This window comes from Neomonachus schauinslandi, chromosome 4 (assembly GCF_002201575.2).
Source record: "Neomonachus schauinslandi chromosome 4, ASM220157v2, whole genome shotgun sequence".
Classification (NCBI taxonomy): domain Eukaryota; kingdom Metazoa; phylum Chordata; class Mammalia; order Carnivora; family Phocidae; genus Neomonachus; species Neomonachus schauinslandi.
The window spans coordinates 110,043,301-110,060,829 of NC_058406.1; the positions used below are offsets into that span (position 1 = coordinate 110,043,301).

Sequence of the window (17,529 nt, forward strand, 5' to 3'; positions counted from 1 at the left end):
TAATGAGTGAAACCCAAATGCCAGTGACAGTGCTGAACTCAAAAGATATATTTTTAATGAATCAATGATTTAAAGAACAGTTTTCTATAAAAGGCAACATTTATGGTGAAAGTTATAAGCTTGTGGGGTCCACACATAGGTCTGAGGGGGCTCAGTAAACCCTCTGAAACAGTATGCAAGACACTCAGTTTCTGGACATTGGCACTGTCTGTCTTCTCTTTCCTCAAATGTAACTGCCTGGAAGATGCTGGAAATTCCCACTCACGTTTAAAACCCTGCTCAGGCATTGTTCTCCCCAGAAAGTCTCCCTGGTAACTCTGACAAACTACCACCTTCTCAATCACGTCTGTATGCTCACATACATCTATTACATACACAACAAGATGTACTTAAATTGTTGACATATTGTCTCTTCTGCTACAAAAAGACTGTGTCAGGGATGAGATGGTGCCTTATACATCTTTATATTCTACGTACCAAGCCTAGCAACCAGCATATGCATTGAGGAATTAAACTAATTAAGTTGAAAGAATATTAGTCACTGAGAATGTGAGACTATTTTAGAGATTTTGGTCAGCGAAGGCGTGTCTGGTCCTCTACATCAGAAATCGTAATAACTTTAGATCATAGAATAGTAATGATATTAATAGCTCACTTTAATTAAGCCCTTTCTATGTGGCAGACACTGTTGAGACACTATCTGTACTAACTTATTCAATCTTCCTAACAAGTATGTCCATGAAACAGATTCTATTGCTATCTCCATTTTACAGGCAAGAAGTGTGAGGTACTAAGATGCTTAGTTACTTGCCCAAGGTCACCCAGATAGGAAGTGATGAAGTGAGGAATCACTATAAGGATATAAATAAGCTATATGTCTCTAGAACACAAGTCCAGAATCAGCGAGCCATGCTGTTGTGGGTATGCAAGAACAGAGCTATACTTGATTATGGCATTATAAGGTATTCCTTTTAGACCAACAGCTGCAAAGACTGGGTATATACTTTATTTGACTTTAAAGACAACAGTCATGTTTTCATTAATATGTTCAGGTGATGCAAAACTGCATCCCTTGTACCTCAATCAGGACTGATGGGGACTTTATAGAACCTGAAGGCTTCACTACTCTAAAGATGTTCTGGTTCAAATTAAAATAACCAAAGTACTACATATCCTAAACAAAACTTTCATCTGTGAGCTATCAGTTTATGACCAGATGTGTTCAACTTGACAATCACTCTCAATTCCTGGATTGGCAAGAGCACTGGGTCTGACCCTGGTGGATGCTGACCTAACAGAGCCCATTACCTGACACCTATCATGGGACCACATAGAGTGGATCTGTGATGTAAACTTATGCCATTTAGATTCTGTGGGGAGCAAGTTTCATTTTCTTTAAGACTGAGCTGGCAATGGTGGGTAGCCCAGAGGGTGATAACACACACACAGACTGAAGAAAACACCCACTTTTGGCAATCTTATGCACGATGCCTGCTGTGATTTATGGAGATTATAAAAACCAAGTAGGACTGAAGTGAAAACAATTTTGTAATCAAAATAAAATAAATTCTTACTGTGAAAACAAATGTCTTCGTGTGGAGTTAATTGCACTGTCAACCCTCTGTACAGCATCAAGAATGGATGATTCAACAAAGTCATCGCCAGCTTGTCTACCCTGTATTGCTTTGAAAATCAATTCCATGATTAAAAGTATCAAACAGACTTTGAAGTTAGGAATGATCTCATACAAATGGCATTACAGAAACTTCCAAGACAATAAAAATGTTATACAGTGTCCACATGATACTGTCCATTGCAGAAGAGTAGGTAATTATCCTGAAGCAAAGTTTCCAGAAACAATAACAGTATTATTTAGGGAACTAAGACATTCCAAAAATCTAGTAAAGCTATGTGAAATATTTCCTTTTTTTTTACAACATTGATTCAAATGGGATTGAACTCTGTTAGTAATTTGTCATCTTCAGAAAGGTAAGAAATGCCTATCTTTTCAGCCACCTTGCTTTAATGTGAAACATTAAAATGAAGTAAATATCATCACATCCTTATGGAGATTTCTTAAAGCAAGAATTGAACTCTCAGTAAGATTTCAGTGAAAAATAACTCATGTTTTTTCTATAGCTCTTCGGTGTGTGAGAATTCTATCAAGTTGAATATTATAGACAAAGAAAGCTTTTCACTTAGAGTCGATAATCTTCAACATATTTAATCTTCTCCAGATGATGGTTTAAGAAGTTTAAGGTAAAGAAAACAAAATGCTAATAAAAATGATCATGGATATTAAAAACTCACATAAGAAAAATAATTGAGCATATCCATATTATTTAGTTCATTTTTAAGAATATTAAAAGTATAAGAATGTATATGACATAATTAAAGCAATAACTTAATCTTAGCACTGTTGAATATTGGACACAAGAGTAAGTATAGTCCCAAAAATTGAATTTGAAAATAATGTCATTAAGGAGATATTAAAAAAATGAGAAGTTTAAATAAAAATAGGAAGGTGTGTGGATTACATATTATCACTTATATTATATATCATATATTATGTAATACAATATAATATTAAAATATTATATATGTATATTTATATGTAAATAAGTATATATATGTTTATGTATTTTGCAAGATGAATGCAAATAGCATTCTACATCTGGTTGTTATAAAAAAATTCCTCTATATTATGACAATGTATACATACTAGATTGGTTCATTGTTCTAAAAAGATCACCAACATAAAAAATTTCAAGAAAAAATACCAGTAATACAGATATAAGAAAACCAGTAAAATCAAGGTCTCTGCCGAAAGACATTCTCGATAAACTAGATTATAGGCAGTAGTTATGAGTTAGAGGCTATACTGTCAATTCATTTCAGTCCTTATCATGACCACAATATTAAAGCTCCAGAAGGTCAGTTTTACCTTTTATACTTCAAAAATCACATTGGATTAACTATATAATAGCTAAAGATAATTGAAAGAAAACAAAGATAAATTGATTAATTTGATTACATTAAATTAATAATTTCCATTCAAGGAAAGACATAAATAAAAAAGATAAAAATGTCGTTGACAAATAACATAATAGGTAACATATCTATAATTTCTAATCTGACACAGAATTAATATTCTATTTCATTCAAGGAATTCCTGTAATGCATTAAGACAAAATATATACAGGCGAGTTATAAAAGAGGAAACCCCAAAAGTTATTAAGTATATGACAGATTTTGAAAACCACTTAAAACCTCAGAAATAAAATATAAAATATCAATGAACTACCATTTTATGCTTATTCTGGCAAGAATAAAAAAGCTGATTACTGCCAAGTTTTGGCAGGGGTGAGTGGACACTGGTAGGCCGGTGGGAATGTAGAAGTGATGCTCCTATTTCCAAGATTTTGTTTAAGGATATGTATATTTTTTATTTTGATTTTACTTAGTAAAATGACATATGTGCACACCCCCTCACCCAGCAATCTGATTCCCACATATATATCTAGAGAAATTCTCATGCAAATCCATCAGGGGTATAAATGAGAATGTTCATTGCAACTCTGTATAGAAGGAATTAAGGAAAATTGTCAGCAATGGAAGTGTAGGTGAGAAAAATGTGGTGGACGTACAGTATGAAATATCAGGCAGCAGTTAGAATTGGCTGGATGGACACATGCATGGATGCTAAAAAGAGTGCTTAATGTAAAAATTAGAAAGCTGAAAGAATCATAAAATGATTTAATTAAATATATAGTAAATGCACTATAGTTACATAACATAGTGAGCAAGATGGGAGTGGGGTATTGGCTTATAAGGGGATGGATTGATTAATCAACAAATCAAGCAGTCAATATAATTGCAATGATTATGAGCAAACCTAATATTTTCAATATACCTAACATGACATACCCTGTGATAGTTCAAAAACAAGTCAGTAAGAATGAGCCTACTGAATTTGGATATAAAGGAACCGAGATCAATCTAATCAATCTGTGCTGGCTTATAGGTTCACAAGATGTTAACCTTTTCTCTATTGTTCCCCTTTTAGTCCTTCACTTGTGAACTTCAAGTGTAGAGAGTGGCATCAATGATGTGTTCTTATTCATGACAATTACTGTTATTGGACCCCTGCACCTGTGTGCATAATATGCGATCAGAGGTCTATCAAAGGTTGTTTGTAGGACTGAGTTACCACACAGCAGACAATGCCAGCCAAAACTCAGAAGGCTGTTCACTGTGGCAGACAGAACTTGGAAGGGATATTTACATTTGGGGAAAGCATCAATTAACATGTTCATCTAAATTTTATTTGTTTGATAGTTTTGCTTTTATTCTGTTTATAAAATAGTTTTGCTATTATGGTTGTATAAAATTTACAAGCATAAGGAATTTTACACCTATTCTTCATCTTTTGACTCATTCATAAAGTGGAAATAGTAAGACTTGTTCAACATAGAGTTGAGGCAATATATAGTTGGGCCAAATATGATTATTAAATAAAAAAGGCATGCAAAGTTCTTTGAAAACAACATGTCACAATGCAAATATAAGGTGCCTTTCAGTGATTATTATGTTCTAAGCCCCTAAGTAATCCATATCCTCGCATACTTATTGGTTGCCACTGTGTTGTCCTGTCATTTGTTCAACTTGACCTGTTTTTTCTCTTCGTTATTAAGAAACCAACAAGTGTGGAGATGTGAAAAGGAAAGGAAAATAACAAGAAAGGTGGCATAATATGTAAACATTGTTTGAAATAATTAAATTTTGATGTGCACAAATAGAAAACACATAAAAGTTGTTTGTTCACAGATTATTAAAAGTATATTAAATATGTAGTATGTTCACACAGAAAATATTTGTGGTAACAAGAACTCTTTCTCACTTATGTCATTTCAATTATGAATTTTTTAAGGTTCATAGTTTTATGATAAAATAAAGCTAACCTTTTTATTATTCATTTGGTCTCAGTAATGTTTTAGTTGGTGTGGTACAAATTGCAAAAAGATTTCCACAAATGTTTCTAGAAGAGCACTGTATTATGCAAAGCAAATTCAGTTTATTGGGGCACATTAGAATCAAACAACACTGTTAATATTTTATTTGTCTTAAAAACTACCTCAATAATGTAGGGATAGAATGATCCTGAGTATATTCTCCATTTTTTATGCAAAATTTTGCAGAAGGGGAGGGAGAACTAGATCATTTTCTTTTGTTAAGTCTTGGGGTTAAAAAAAAGGAGAAAAAGCCTCAATAGGGTTATGAAATTAAGCATGTTTAAAGTTGACTGATGAACATCGCCTTTCAGTTCTGTCTATGTATCTATAAGATCTACCACCTCCAAGGAAGATAAAGTCAAAAGATAAATTTGAGTCCTTTCAGGAAGGTGTTGCTTAGGTGTAATGGTCCACCAACTGCTGTGTGCCCACTCGGTCAGAGTACGACACAGATGGGGGAGAATAGGAGTCAGGGAGGAGTAGGATGGAGCCCCAAAAGAGACATTGATGCAGAACACCTGAACCCCTGCCATCAATTCTCACCACAAAATACCTAGACCTCAGTAAAAACCGAGTTTCTTTCACAACTGAGTATTCTTTATCTCCCCCTCCCTCCTTGAGAAAAGTAACCAGATAATGTCACTGTCATTAACTAAATAGGCCTTACCACATGAAATCTTCCCCTAAGAGAATGACCGACCACCACTGACGCCGCCCGAGAGGGCTGTCCTAGGAAACCGGACACTCCCACAGCATACAAATGGGAATTAACGACTGCCTTTGTGAGATAATTTTCTTTGAACAGCAACCACTCTGCCTTACTCATCATTTTACATCATTAGGTATGTAAATGGGTTCACTGTCTTGCAAGCTCCACCGTTTTTTTTCCGGAGACTGAAAAGGTGAGACGCTACATTTTTTTTTTGTCTTTAGTCATTGAGATAAGCCTTTTATTTTGATTATTTGCTTTCCTTATAGTTTCATGACTAACCAAACACTACTGTACTAAAAATCTGTTCTTAAAGTTTAATGCTAATTTTTTTGAAACACGGATATCTCAGGCTTATCTCAGGATAGACATATGTGTTCAGTATAGATTTTATGTATAAATGGATGGGAAATGTATTCAATATGGTTAAAGGTATTATAAACATATGTATATGTATATTAGGTATATGCTGTTGTTTATAGAAATATTTCACCATTCATTGTATTTAAGTTTGCCGAGGTAAACAAGGTTGTCATGTATCTATTAATTATTATGTAAATTAATTTATATCATATTCACAGTAAATAAACAAATATAGTAAAATAGCAACTGAAAATGATTCAGGGGCGCCTGGGTGGCTCAGTTGGTTAAGCGACTGCCTTCGGCTCAGGTCATGATCCTGGAGTCCCAGATCGAGTCCCACATCGGGCTCCCTGCTCAGCAGGGAGTCTGCTTCTCCCTCTGACCCTCCCCCCTCTCATGTGCTCTCTCTCTCATTCTCTCTCAAATAAATAAATAAAATCTTTAAAAAAAAAAGAAAATGATTCAGTATAATTTCATTTCATTGACATATTTGAGTAAACACAATTAAAATTTTCTGATACTTCATAGTTCACTCATTGGGCAACAACTGCAGTGGTGTTTGTCTAGACAATGACAACTGGATTAGAATGTCAAAAAATCAGTGAGTTATTCATTCAGAATTTCAAAAAAATAACTAGATCCTAAAAGAATCAAATAAGTTAATTGATAAATAACACTTGGAACACATGGTAAATGCCCAATAAATGCTAATTTTTTTTAGTAGTAATATTAGTATTAGTTTAATACAGGTCATTTACTTAATGTAATAGGAAAAGTCTCATTAACCTAAAGTCAACTAATGTAACCTTAATTCTCATTTATAATTTATCAGGTTGAGGATATAGTCAAAGTAAAGAATATTGTAAGTGGAAATACCATTTAGAAAGTTATTGCAGAAGTCTAAATGACCAAAAAATGAACTATGAAAGAGGAGGTCATATGGAGAAATGGAAAAGAAACAATATTTGTGGGAAAAACTGGTGAGACGTGGTAGTTAGGGTAAAGAAGGAGGAGGGAGCAGAAAAAAATCAGAAGTTCTGGCTTCCTCCTTATAGAATATGGACTGTATTAAAGGAGTGACAGGAGGTTACAGGTCTTGAGGTGAAAATGAGGAGTTCAATTTAGCATACATTCGATTGGTTTTTAACACATGGAATTGGAAGGCCTGTGGGTCATCCAAAATGAAATGTCCAACACAACAATTAGATACTCAACTCAGAATTTCAAAGGAGACAACATTGTTTGGATTGATTTTTTATATCATTACAAACAGTATACATGTGGTATTTGTGCTCCAAAATTTTCATTTAATCCATGCTGTGTCACTATTTAACTTTTACCAATCCACATATTATTCCAATGTCTCACTGGTAAACATTCTATCATGTAGACATGCTCTAAACTACTTCCCGACTATTGTTGCACATTTGAATTCTATTGTAGAAACAGAATTTCTATGCCAAGAAGGCCTCTTGAGAGTGTCCAGTTCCACATTTTTAAGAAATGAGAAAATTAATTCTAGTTATGGGTAAGGTATCCAAAGTGACTGAGATCAATAAAGGTAGTTTAATGACTTAACCGAGGGTTTTTCCCACTATCTCAAACTGTTAATATTCAATATAAATGTCTTGTGTCCTCAGACTGAGCCATTTTCACAAGCAAGAAATGAGTCATAAGAATATACTGTGAATTATGAACTTGACAGCACTTAACAGCACATCAATATATATAGGAGGTGTTAAAATAAATTATGTTTTGAACAAAAATTATGAGGTTTTTTTGGGTCTAAAGTAATATGTGTAGCTTTCATATGCCAAATATCATCGAGAGAAAGAAGTATGCTGATGTGAGTAATATTTGCCAATACAAAATACTTTGAGGGCACCCTAAACCAAAGGATAGGTTCCCAATAAACACTATATCAGCCTTATAGGTTTTTATAAATTTATTAAAACTATTAAAATCTATTACATCTAGGGCGCCTGGGTGGCTCAGTTGGTTAAGCGACTGCCTTCGGCTTGGGTCATGATCCTGGAGTCCCGGGATCGAGTCCCGCATTGGGCTCCTTGCTCTGCAGGGAGTCTGTTTCTCCCAGTGACACTCCCCCCTCTCATGCTCTCTCTCTCTATCTCATTCTCTCTGAAATAAATAAATAAAATCTTTAAAAAATAATAATAATAATAAATAATAATAATAAAATAAAATCTATTACACCTATTAAAAAAAACTCCTTAAAAAATCACAACTTGTGGGAACACTTTTCCCTTTTGCTATTATAAATACCTTACTTTGAACATCACTCATTCAAATGCATGCTTTATATATATAATGCCCAGATTTTGCTTAAATTGTTACTGTGTATTTTTATTCTTTTAGATGACTTTGTATGGTTGTATTCCCAATACAGAATAGAAACTCACAAGACATTATCCTCTTTGTATCACTTCTTACACAATGAGCGGAGTTACAACATTCCATCACTGCTCAGTTAGGGCATTAAAATTGGAAAATCCTCCTATACTGAATGGTCTTTTCCCTTTAATTAGGATGACTGGTGAATGAAAGGGTCTAAGTCATAAAATGTTCGATAAGTGATATTTTATATTGACACATTTCCTCCTATTCTGCAATTTGGGTTGTGTGAACACACACACACACTTAAATCTTAAATTTATTCAAAATTTTAAAATTTGTATCTTCATACTTTTTCTTCTTTTTATAAAAATATTTCTAATATCATAAAATTTATTTGGTGTGAGACACAAATATAAATTGATTTCCCCTTATATTGTTTTTTTTTTTTTTTTAGGTTCTATTTTTTTTTATTCTTATGTTAATCCCCATATATTACATCATTAGTTTTAGATGAAGTGTTCCATGATTCACTGTTTGTGCATAACACCCAGTGCTCCATGCAGAATGTGCCCTCCTCAATACCCACCACCAGGCTAACCCATCCTCCCACGCCCCTCCCCTCTAGAACCCTGTTTGTTTTTCAGAGTCCATCGTCTCTCATGGTTCGTCTACCCCTCCGATTTCCCCCACTTCATTCTTCCCCTCCCGCTACCACCTTCTTCTTTTTTTTTTCTTAACATATATTGCATTATTTGATTCAGAGGTACAGATCTGAGATTCAACAGTCTTGCACAATTCACAGCGCTTACCAGAGCACATACCCTCCCCAGTGTCTATCACCCAGTCACCCCATCCCTCCCACCCCACCCCCCACTCCAGCAACACTCAGTTTGTTTCCTGCAATTAATAATTCCTCATATCAGTGAGATCATATGATAACATGTCTTTCTCTGTTTGACTTATTTCACTCAACATAATTACCCTCCAGTTCCATCCACGTCGTTGCAAATGGCAAGATCTCATTCCTTTTGATGGCTGCATAATATTCCATTGGATATATATACCACATCTCCTTTATCCATTCATCTGTCGATGGACATCTTGGCTCTTTCCACAGTTTGGCTATTGTGGACTTTGCTGCTATAAACATTGGGGTGCACGTACCCCTTCGGATACCTACATTTGTATCTTTGGGGTAAATACCCAGTAGTGCAATTGCTGGATCATATGGTAGCTCTGTTTTCAACTTTTTGAGGAACCTCCATACAGTTTTCCAGAGTGGCTGCACCAGCTTGCATTCCCACCAACAGTGTAGGAGGGTTCCCCTTTCTCCACATCCCCGCCAACATCTGTCATTTCCTAACTTGTTAATTTTAGCCATTCTGACTGGTGTGAGGTGGTATCTCATTGAGGTTTTGATTTAGATTTCCCTGATGCCGAGCGATGTTGAGCACTTTTTCATGTGTCTGTTGGCCATTTGGATGTCTTCTTTGCAGAAATGTCTGTTCATGTCTTCTGCCGATTTCTTGATTGGATCATTTGTTCTTTGGGTGTTGAGTTTGATAAGTTCTTTATAGATTCTGGATACTAGCCCTTTATTGGATATGTCATTTGCAAATATCTTCTCCCATTCTGTCGGTTGTCTTTTGGTTTTGTTGACTGTTTCCTTTGCTTTGCAAAAGCTTTTTATCTTGATGAAGTCCCAATAGTTCATTTTTGCCCTTGCTTCCCTTGCCTTTGGTGATGTTTCTAGGAAGAAGTTGCTTCGGCTGAGGTCAAAGAGGTTGCTGCCTGTGTTCTCCTTCAGGATTTTGATGGACTCCTGTCTCACATTGAGGTCTTTCAAACATTTGGTGTCTATTTTTGTGTGTGGTGTAAGGAAATGGTCAAGTTTCATTCTTCTGCATGTGGCTATCCAATTTTCCCAACACCATTTGTTGAAGAGACTGTCTTTGTTCCATTGGACATTCTTTCCTGCTTTGTCAAAGATTAGTTGACCATAGAGTGGAGGGTCCATTTCTGGGCTCTCTATTCTGTTCCACTGATCTATGTGTCTGTTTTTGTGCCAGTACCATGCTGTCGTGATGATGACAGCTTTGTAATAGAGCTGGAAGACCGGAATTGTGATGCTGCTGGGTTTGCTTTTCTTTTTCAACATTCCTCTGGCTATTCGGGGTCTTTTCTGGTTCCATACAAATTTTAGGATGATTTCTTCCATTTCTTTGAAAAAAGTGGATGGTATTTTAATGGGGATTGCATTGAATGTGTAGATTGCTCTAGGTAGCATTGACATCTTCACAATATTTGTTCTTCCAATCCATGAGCATGGAACGTTTTTCCATTTCCTTGTGTCTTCCTCAATTTCTTTCATGAGTATTTTATAGTTTTCTGAGTACAGATCCTTTGTCTCTTTGGTTAGATTTATTCCTAGGTATCTTATGGTTTTGGGTGCAATTGTAAATGGGATCGACTCCTTAATTTCTCTTTCCTCTGTCTTGTTGTTGGTGTATAGGAATGCCACTGACTTCTCTGCATTGATTTTATATCCTGCCACTTTGCTAAATTCCTGTATGAGTTCTAGCACTTTTGGGGTGGAGTCTTTTGGGTTTTCCACATAAAGTATCATACCATCTGCAAAGAGTGAGAGTTTGACTTCTTCTTTGCCAATTTGGATGCCTTTGATTTCTTTTTGTTGTTGGATTGCTGTGGCTAGGACTTCCAATACTATGTTGAATAGCAGTGGTGATAGTGGACATCCCTGCCGCATTCCTGACCTTAGGGGGAAAGCTCTCAGTTTTTCCCCATTGCGAATGATATTCGCTGTAGGTTTTTCATAGATGGCTTTTATGATATTGAGGTATGTACCCTCTATCCCTATACTCTGAAGAGTTTTGATCAAGAAAGGATGCTGTACTTTGTCAAAAGCTTTTTCTGCATCTATTGAAAGTATCATATGATTCTTGTTCTTTCTTTTGTTAATGTATTGTATCACATTGATTGATTTGCGGATGTTGAACCAAACTTGCAGCCCAGGGTTAAATCCCACTTGGTCATGGTGAATAATCCTTTTAATGTACTGTTGGATCCTATTGGCTAGTATTTTGGTAAGAATTTTTGCATCCATGTTCATCAGGGATATTGGTCTGTAATTTTCCTTTTTGATGGGGTCTTTGTCTGGTTTTGGGGTCAAGGTAATGCTGGCCTCATAAAACGAGTTTGGAAGTTTTCCTTCCATTTCTATTTTTTGGAACAGTTTCAGAAGAATAGGTATTAATTCTTCTTGAAATGTTTGGTAGAATTCCCCTGGGAAGCCATCTGGCCCTGGGCTTTTGTTTGTTGGGAGATTTTTGATGACTGCTTCAATTTCCTTAGTGGTTATAGGTCTGTTCAGCTTTTCTATTTCATCCTGGTTCAGTTTTAGTAGTTGATACATCTCTAGGAATGCCACCATTTCTTCCAGGTTATCTAATTTGCTGGCATAGAGTTGCTCATAATATTTTCTTATAATTGTTTGTATTTCTTTGGTGTTGGTTGTGATCTCTCCTCTTTCATTCATGATTTTGTTGATTTGGGTCATTTCTCTTCTCTTTTTGATAAGTCTGGCCAGGGGCTTATCAATCTTGTTAATTCCTTCAAAGAACCAGCTCCTAGTTTCGTTGATCTGTTCTACTGTTCTTTCAGTTTCTATTTCATTGATTTCTGCTCTGATCTTTATGATTTCTCTTCTACTGCTGGGTTTAGGCTTTATTTGCTGTTCTTTCTCCAGCTCCTTTAGGTGTAGGGTTAGGTTGTGTACTTGAGACCTTTCTTGTTTCTTGAGAAAGGCTTGTATTGCTATATACGTTCCGCTTAGGACTGCCTTTGCTGCATCCCAAAGATTTTGAATAGTTGTGTTTTCATTTTCATTGGTTTCCATGTAATTTTTTAATTCTTCTTTAATTTCCTGGTTGACTCATTCATTCTTTGGTAGGATGCTCTTTAGCCTCAATGTATTTGAGTTCTTTCCGACTTTCCTCTTGTGATTGAGTTCTAGTTTCAAAACATTGTGGTCTGAAAATAGGCAGGGAATGATCCCAATCTTTTGGTACTGGTTGAGACCTGATTTATGACCTAGGATGTGATCTATTCTGGAGAATGTTCCATGGGCACTAGAGAAGAATGTGTATTCCGTTGCTTTGGGGTGGAATGTTCTGAATATGTCTGTGAAGTCCATTTGGTGAGTGTGTCATTTAAAGTCTTTATTTCCTTGTTGATCTTTTGCTTAGACGATCTGTCCAATTCAGTGAGGCGGGTGTTAAAGTCCCCCACTATTATTGTATTGTTGTCAATGTGTTTCTTTGCTTTTGTTATTAATTGCCTTATATAATTGGCTGCTCCCATGTTAGGGGCATAGATATTTACAATTGTTAGATCTTCTTGTTGGATAGACCCTTTAAGTAGGATAAAATGTCCTTCCTCTTCTCTTATTACAGTCTTTGGTTTAAAATCTAATTTGTCTGATATAAGGATTGCCACCCCAGCTTTCTTTTGGTATCCATTAGCATGGTAAATGGTTTTCCACCCCCTCACTTTCAATCTGGGGGTGTCTTTGGTTCTAAAATGAGTCTCTTGCAGACAGCATATCGATGGGTCTTGTTTTTTAATCCAGTCTGATAGCCTGTGTCTTTTGATTGGGGCATTTAGCCCATTTACATTCAAGGTAACTATTGAAAGATAGGAATTTAGTGCCATTTTATTGCCTGTAAGGTGACTGTTACCTTATATTGTCTGTGTTCCTTTCTGGTCTATGTTACTTTTAGGCTCTCTCTTTGCTTAGAGGACCCCTTTCAAGATTTCCTGTAGGGCTGGTTTTGTGTTTGCAAATTCCTTTAGTTTTTGTTTGTCCTGGAAGCTTTTTATCTCTCCTTCAATTTTCAATGACAGCCTAGCTGGATAGAGTATTCTTGGCTGCATATTTTTCTCATTTAGTGCTCTGAATATATCCTGCCAGTCCTTTTTGGCCTGCCAGGTCTCTGTGGATAGGTCTGTTGCCAATCTAATGTTTCTACCTTTGTAGGTTACATATCTCTTCTCCCGAGCTCCTTTCAGGATTTTCTCTTTGTCTATGAAACTCGTAAGTTTTACTATTAGATGTCGGGGTGTTGACCTATTTTTATTGATTTTGAGAGGGGTTCTCTGTGCTTCCTGGATTTTCATGCCTGTTTCCTTCCCCAAATTAGGGAAGTTCTCTGCTATAATTTGCTCCATTATACCTTCTGCCCCTCTCTCTCTTTCTTCTTCTTCTGGGATCCCAATTATTCTAATGTTGTTTCGTCTTATGGTATCGCCTATCTCTCGAATTCTGCCCTCATGATCCAGTAGTTGTTTATCTCTCTTTTTCTCAGCTTCTTTATTTTCCATCATTTCATCTTCTATATTACTGATTCTCTCTTCTGCCTCATTTATTCTAGCAGTTAGCGCCCCCATTTTTTATTGTACCTCATTAATAGCCTTTTTGATTTCTACTTGGTTGGATTTTAGTTCTTTTACTTCTCCAGAAAGGGTTTCTCTAATAACTTCCATATTTTTTTTCAAGCCCAGCTAGTACCTTTAAAGTGATGATTCTGAACTCTAGATCTGACATCGTACTAATGTCCGTATTGAGTAGGTCCCTGGCAGTCGGTACTGCCTCTTGTTCTTTTTGTTGAGGTGATTTTTTCCGTCTTGTCATTTTGTGCAGAGGAGAATAGATTAATGAGAGAACAAAATGCTAGCAGAGTAACAACGTCCCCAGAAAATATACTCTAAACAAATCTGAAAAGACCTGAAGCAGTGGGAAAAGAAAGGGAAAGAGAGAAAAAAGAAAAAGAAAAAAAAGAAAAAGATAAAGATAAAAACAAAAACAAACAAAACAAAACAACAACCAAAAAACAGAATGTGATCAAATATGATCAGGCTGGTATATAGATCAGTGCCACACACTAGATTTTGGGTGTATTTTGGTCTTTTAGAAGAAAGTGCCTCCCAAAATTTTAAAGAAAGAAAAACTTATATATGTACAAAAATAAGGGTTGATATGATGAAGGGATGGAATATGACTGTAAAGATGGAAATTATAAAAAATTTTCTAAAAGGAATTGATTAGAAGTTGTTTGAAAAAAAAAAGAAGAGGATTTAAAAAAAGAAGAAAGAAAATAAAAGGAGAGGATGTGATCAGGCAGGGGAATAGAAAACACCATATACTAGAGATTTAGGGTATATTTTAATCTGTTAGAAGAAACTATCTCAAAATTTTAAAGAGAGGACAACTTATATATATAAGCCAAAAATACGGGTAACTACTATGAAGGGATAGAATATGACTCTAAAAATGAAAAATAAAAATTTTTTTTTTTTAAAAAAGGGATTCATAAGATGTTGGTTGAAAAAGGGAAAAAGAAAAATTCAAAAAGAAAAAAAGAAAAAAAGACAGTTAAAAAAAATTAACTTTGAAAGAGTAAAGAATCATGGTAAAAAAGCCATGAATTCTATGTGCAGTATTCCCCTAGCGCTGGAGTTCTGCCGTTCTCATTGATCGGTAAACTTGGTCTTGGCTGGCTGTTCTCACTGATCTTCTGGGGAGAGGCCTGTTGCCGTGGTTCCCAAATGTCTCTGCCGGAGGCGGAATTGCCCCGCCCTTGCCCCCTCCCGGCTAAGTAATCTGCTCGGGTTTGCTCTCCGGAGCTTTTGTTCCCTGCGAGCTTTCCGTACAGCTTTGGAGGCGGAGAGTGAAAATGGCAGCCTCCCAATCTCCGCCCCAGAGGATCCGAGAACTCGGGGCCCCGCTTCTCAGTGAGCCCCCAGAGAAAAGCCATCAGTCACTCCCATCTCCCCGGTCTCCAGCTGCACTCCGTGCTCACCCGGCCTGTGACCATGAGTTTCTATCTCTGGCACCCGACCCCGGGTGGAGTCTCCAAACCCAGCAGATCCCTGTGGTGCACTCCTGCGCCGCTCCTCCCGGGGGAGGAAGGTGAGTCTCCCGGATCTGCCGCTTGTTGGGTCCCTTCTGGAGGAGCAGTGGCCCGACTGTGCCTCGGATCACGGTTTATGGCAACCCCGAGCTGAGAGCCCATGCCTGGGCTCCGCCTCTGCAGCCGGCTTCCCTGCTCCATTACCTGGGAGCTCTGCCACACTCAGGCACCCCCAGTCTTTCTGTGACTCCGAGGGTCCTGAGACCACACTGTCCCGGAGGGTTCCACCCCCCCGCTTAGCCACCAGAGTGACGTCCCTCGGCAGAGCCGACTTCTAAAAGTTCCAATTTTGTGCTCCACGGCTCTATCACTTGCCAGAAGCGGCCGACGGAGGCCCCTCCCCGCCGTCTATCCTCCCAAATATCGCCTCGGATTCACTTCTCCGCATGTCCTACCTTCCAGAAAGTGGTCGCTTTTCTGATGAGAGAGTTGTTGCTCTTCTTTTCTTCGATCTCCTGTTGAGTTTGTAGGTGTTCAGAATGGTTTGATCCCTATCCAGCTGAATTCCTGAGAGGAGACGAAATCCAGGTCTCCTACTCCTCCGCCATCTTGCTCCGCCCCCCTCCCCTTATATTGTTATAAAAATGTCTCAAGAGCAAAAAACAATTTTTTTCTTGACTGAATAACTTCTTTTGTACTATTTTGTCTCTATAGCCTGACTTTCTGCTTTCTATACAATAGAGCAGAATATTGGTAAATGCTACTTATCACTGTTTTAAAATCTGGTAATTAGAGTAATTAATACATCTTAATCTAAATGTTTTTTTATTTTTTTTTAGATTTTATTTATTTATTTGACAGAGAGAGAGATAGAGAGAGCAGGAACACAAGCAGGGGAAATGGGAGAGGGAGAAGCAGGCTTCCTGCCGAACAGGGAGCCCGATGTGGGACTCGATCCCAGGACCCTGGAATCATGACCCGAGCCGAAGGCAGATGCTTAACGACTGAGCCACCCAGGCGCCCCTAAATGTTTTACTTTTAATTTGTATATATAAAATAGTTAATTAAATTTCAGTCTACCACAATGAAATTCTTATGTTGGAGGTTCTAAAATATTGACCACTGTGGTTATAGCGTTTGTGTGTATGTGGCAGGGCAAAACAGACAAACAGGGAGAGAATAAGAGGCAGAGAGAGAATATTTGTTTGTGTATGTGTTTGTTTAATGGTAAAGATTTCTAGCATGTCTAGAACCTAAAAAATAGTAATTTAAATTTTATAATAAGTTTTTTCCAAAATGCTCAAGAATATTTTCTCATAGATCTCATAAATAGTTAAGCAGTAGAAAAGGAGCTCTATAAATTTATAAAAAGAAACACAACTGTTACAGATTCTAAATCAGGAAAAACATGAACTCATCAAATACCAAGTAAGGCTAAGATTTTGAAACTTTAAGAAATTCTATGTGATAAAGAATTTCTGACTCTCCTAGAGTAAATATTCGCTAGTTACTAGACACATTGTTATAATTTTAAGACTAATATTCTACAGAGAATACTTTTTACCATACAGTATAATAAAAATGTAAAGACTTATGCAACATTAGTGAAAATATATACTTTATATAAAATAACCAAACAAATGGGTGTTTGGAAGTTTGATTTCTCAGGAGAATTTTCAAGTGTAAGAATATGAAACTATTGTACTACATGATAGGAAGACAGTGACATCTTTAAGGATGTGATTTAATTAAATAAATCTATCTTTATCCAGGCCTGTATTTATAATGAGAAGAGTTACCCAATAGATATAGAGACCCATAAGAGCTGGAAAAACTAAAAGGAAAAAATAAATCTGCAAAACCCTATTTTTTAAATCTGCCCATTTCTAAGGAAACCAAAAAGCAGGCAAAGCCCAAAATAGTACTCCATATGCTTGTAGCTGAACTCATTTACTTCAACTGCTGATTGTCAATAAGGCAGAAGCTCCTAAACTCATCCACAAAAAAAGCAACCTGATGTCATGTCCCCACATGCTGTGATTTTCTTGAATTCTTTCCCCACGTGGAGAACATGCCAGTCCATTATCACAGCCAGTCCCCATTCCCATACCCACAGCTGAGGTTTCCACTCAAGTCTGCCCACAAATAGACTCCCTCACTT

General features: G+C 36.7%; 1 protein-coding gene across 1 annotated transcript in view; it reads right to left on the bottom strand.

Annotated features, from left to right (window-relative positions):
* The window catches only part of PXDNL (peroxidasin like), a 483,807-nt gene that overhangs the window by 91,274 nt on the left and 375,004 nt on the right, over positions 1–17,529 (bottom strand). Inside the window, exon 15 of the mRNA XM_021688214.1 lies at positions 1,575–1,683. Coding sequence (XP_021543889.1) covers positions 1,575–1,683 — 109 coding nt within the window. The remainder of the gene's footprint in view (positions 1–1,574; positions 1,684–17,529) is intronic.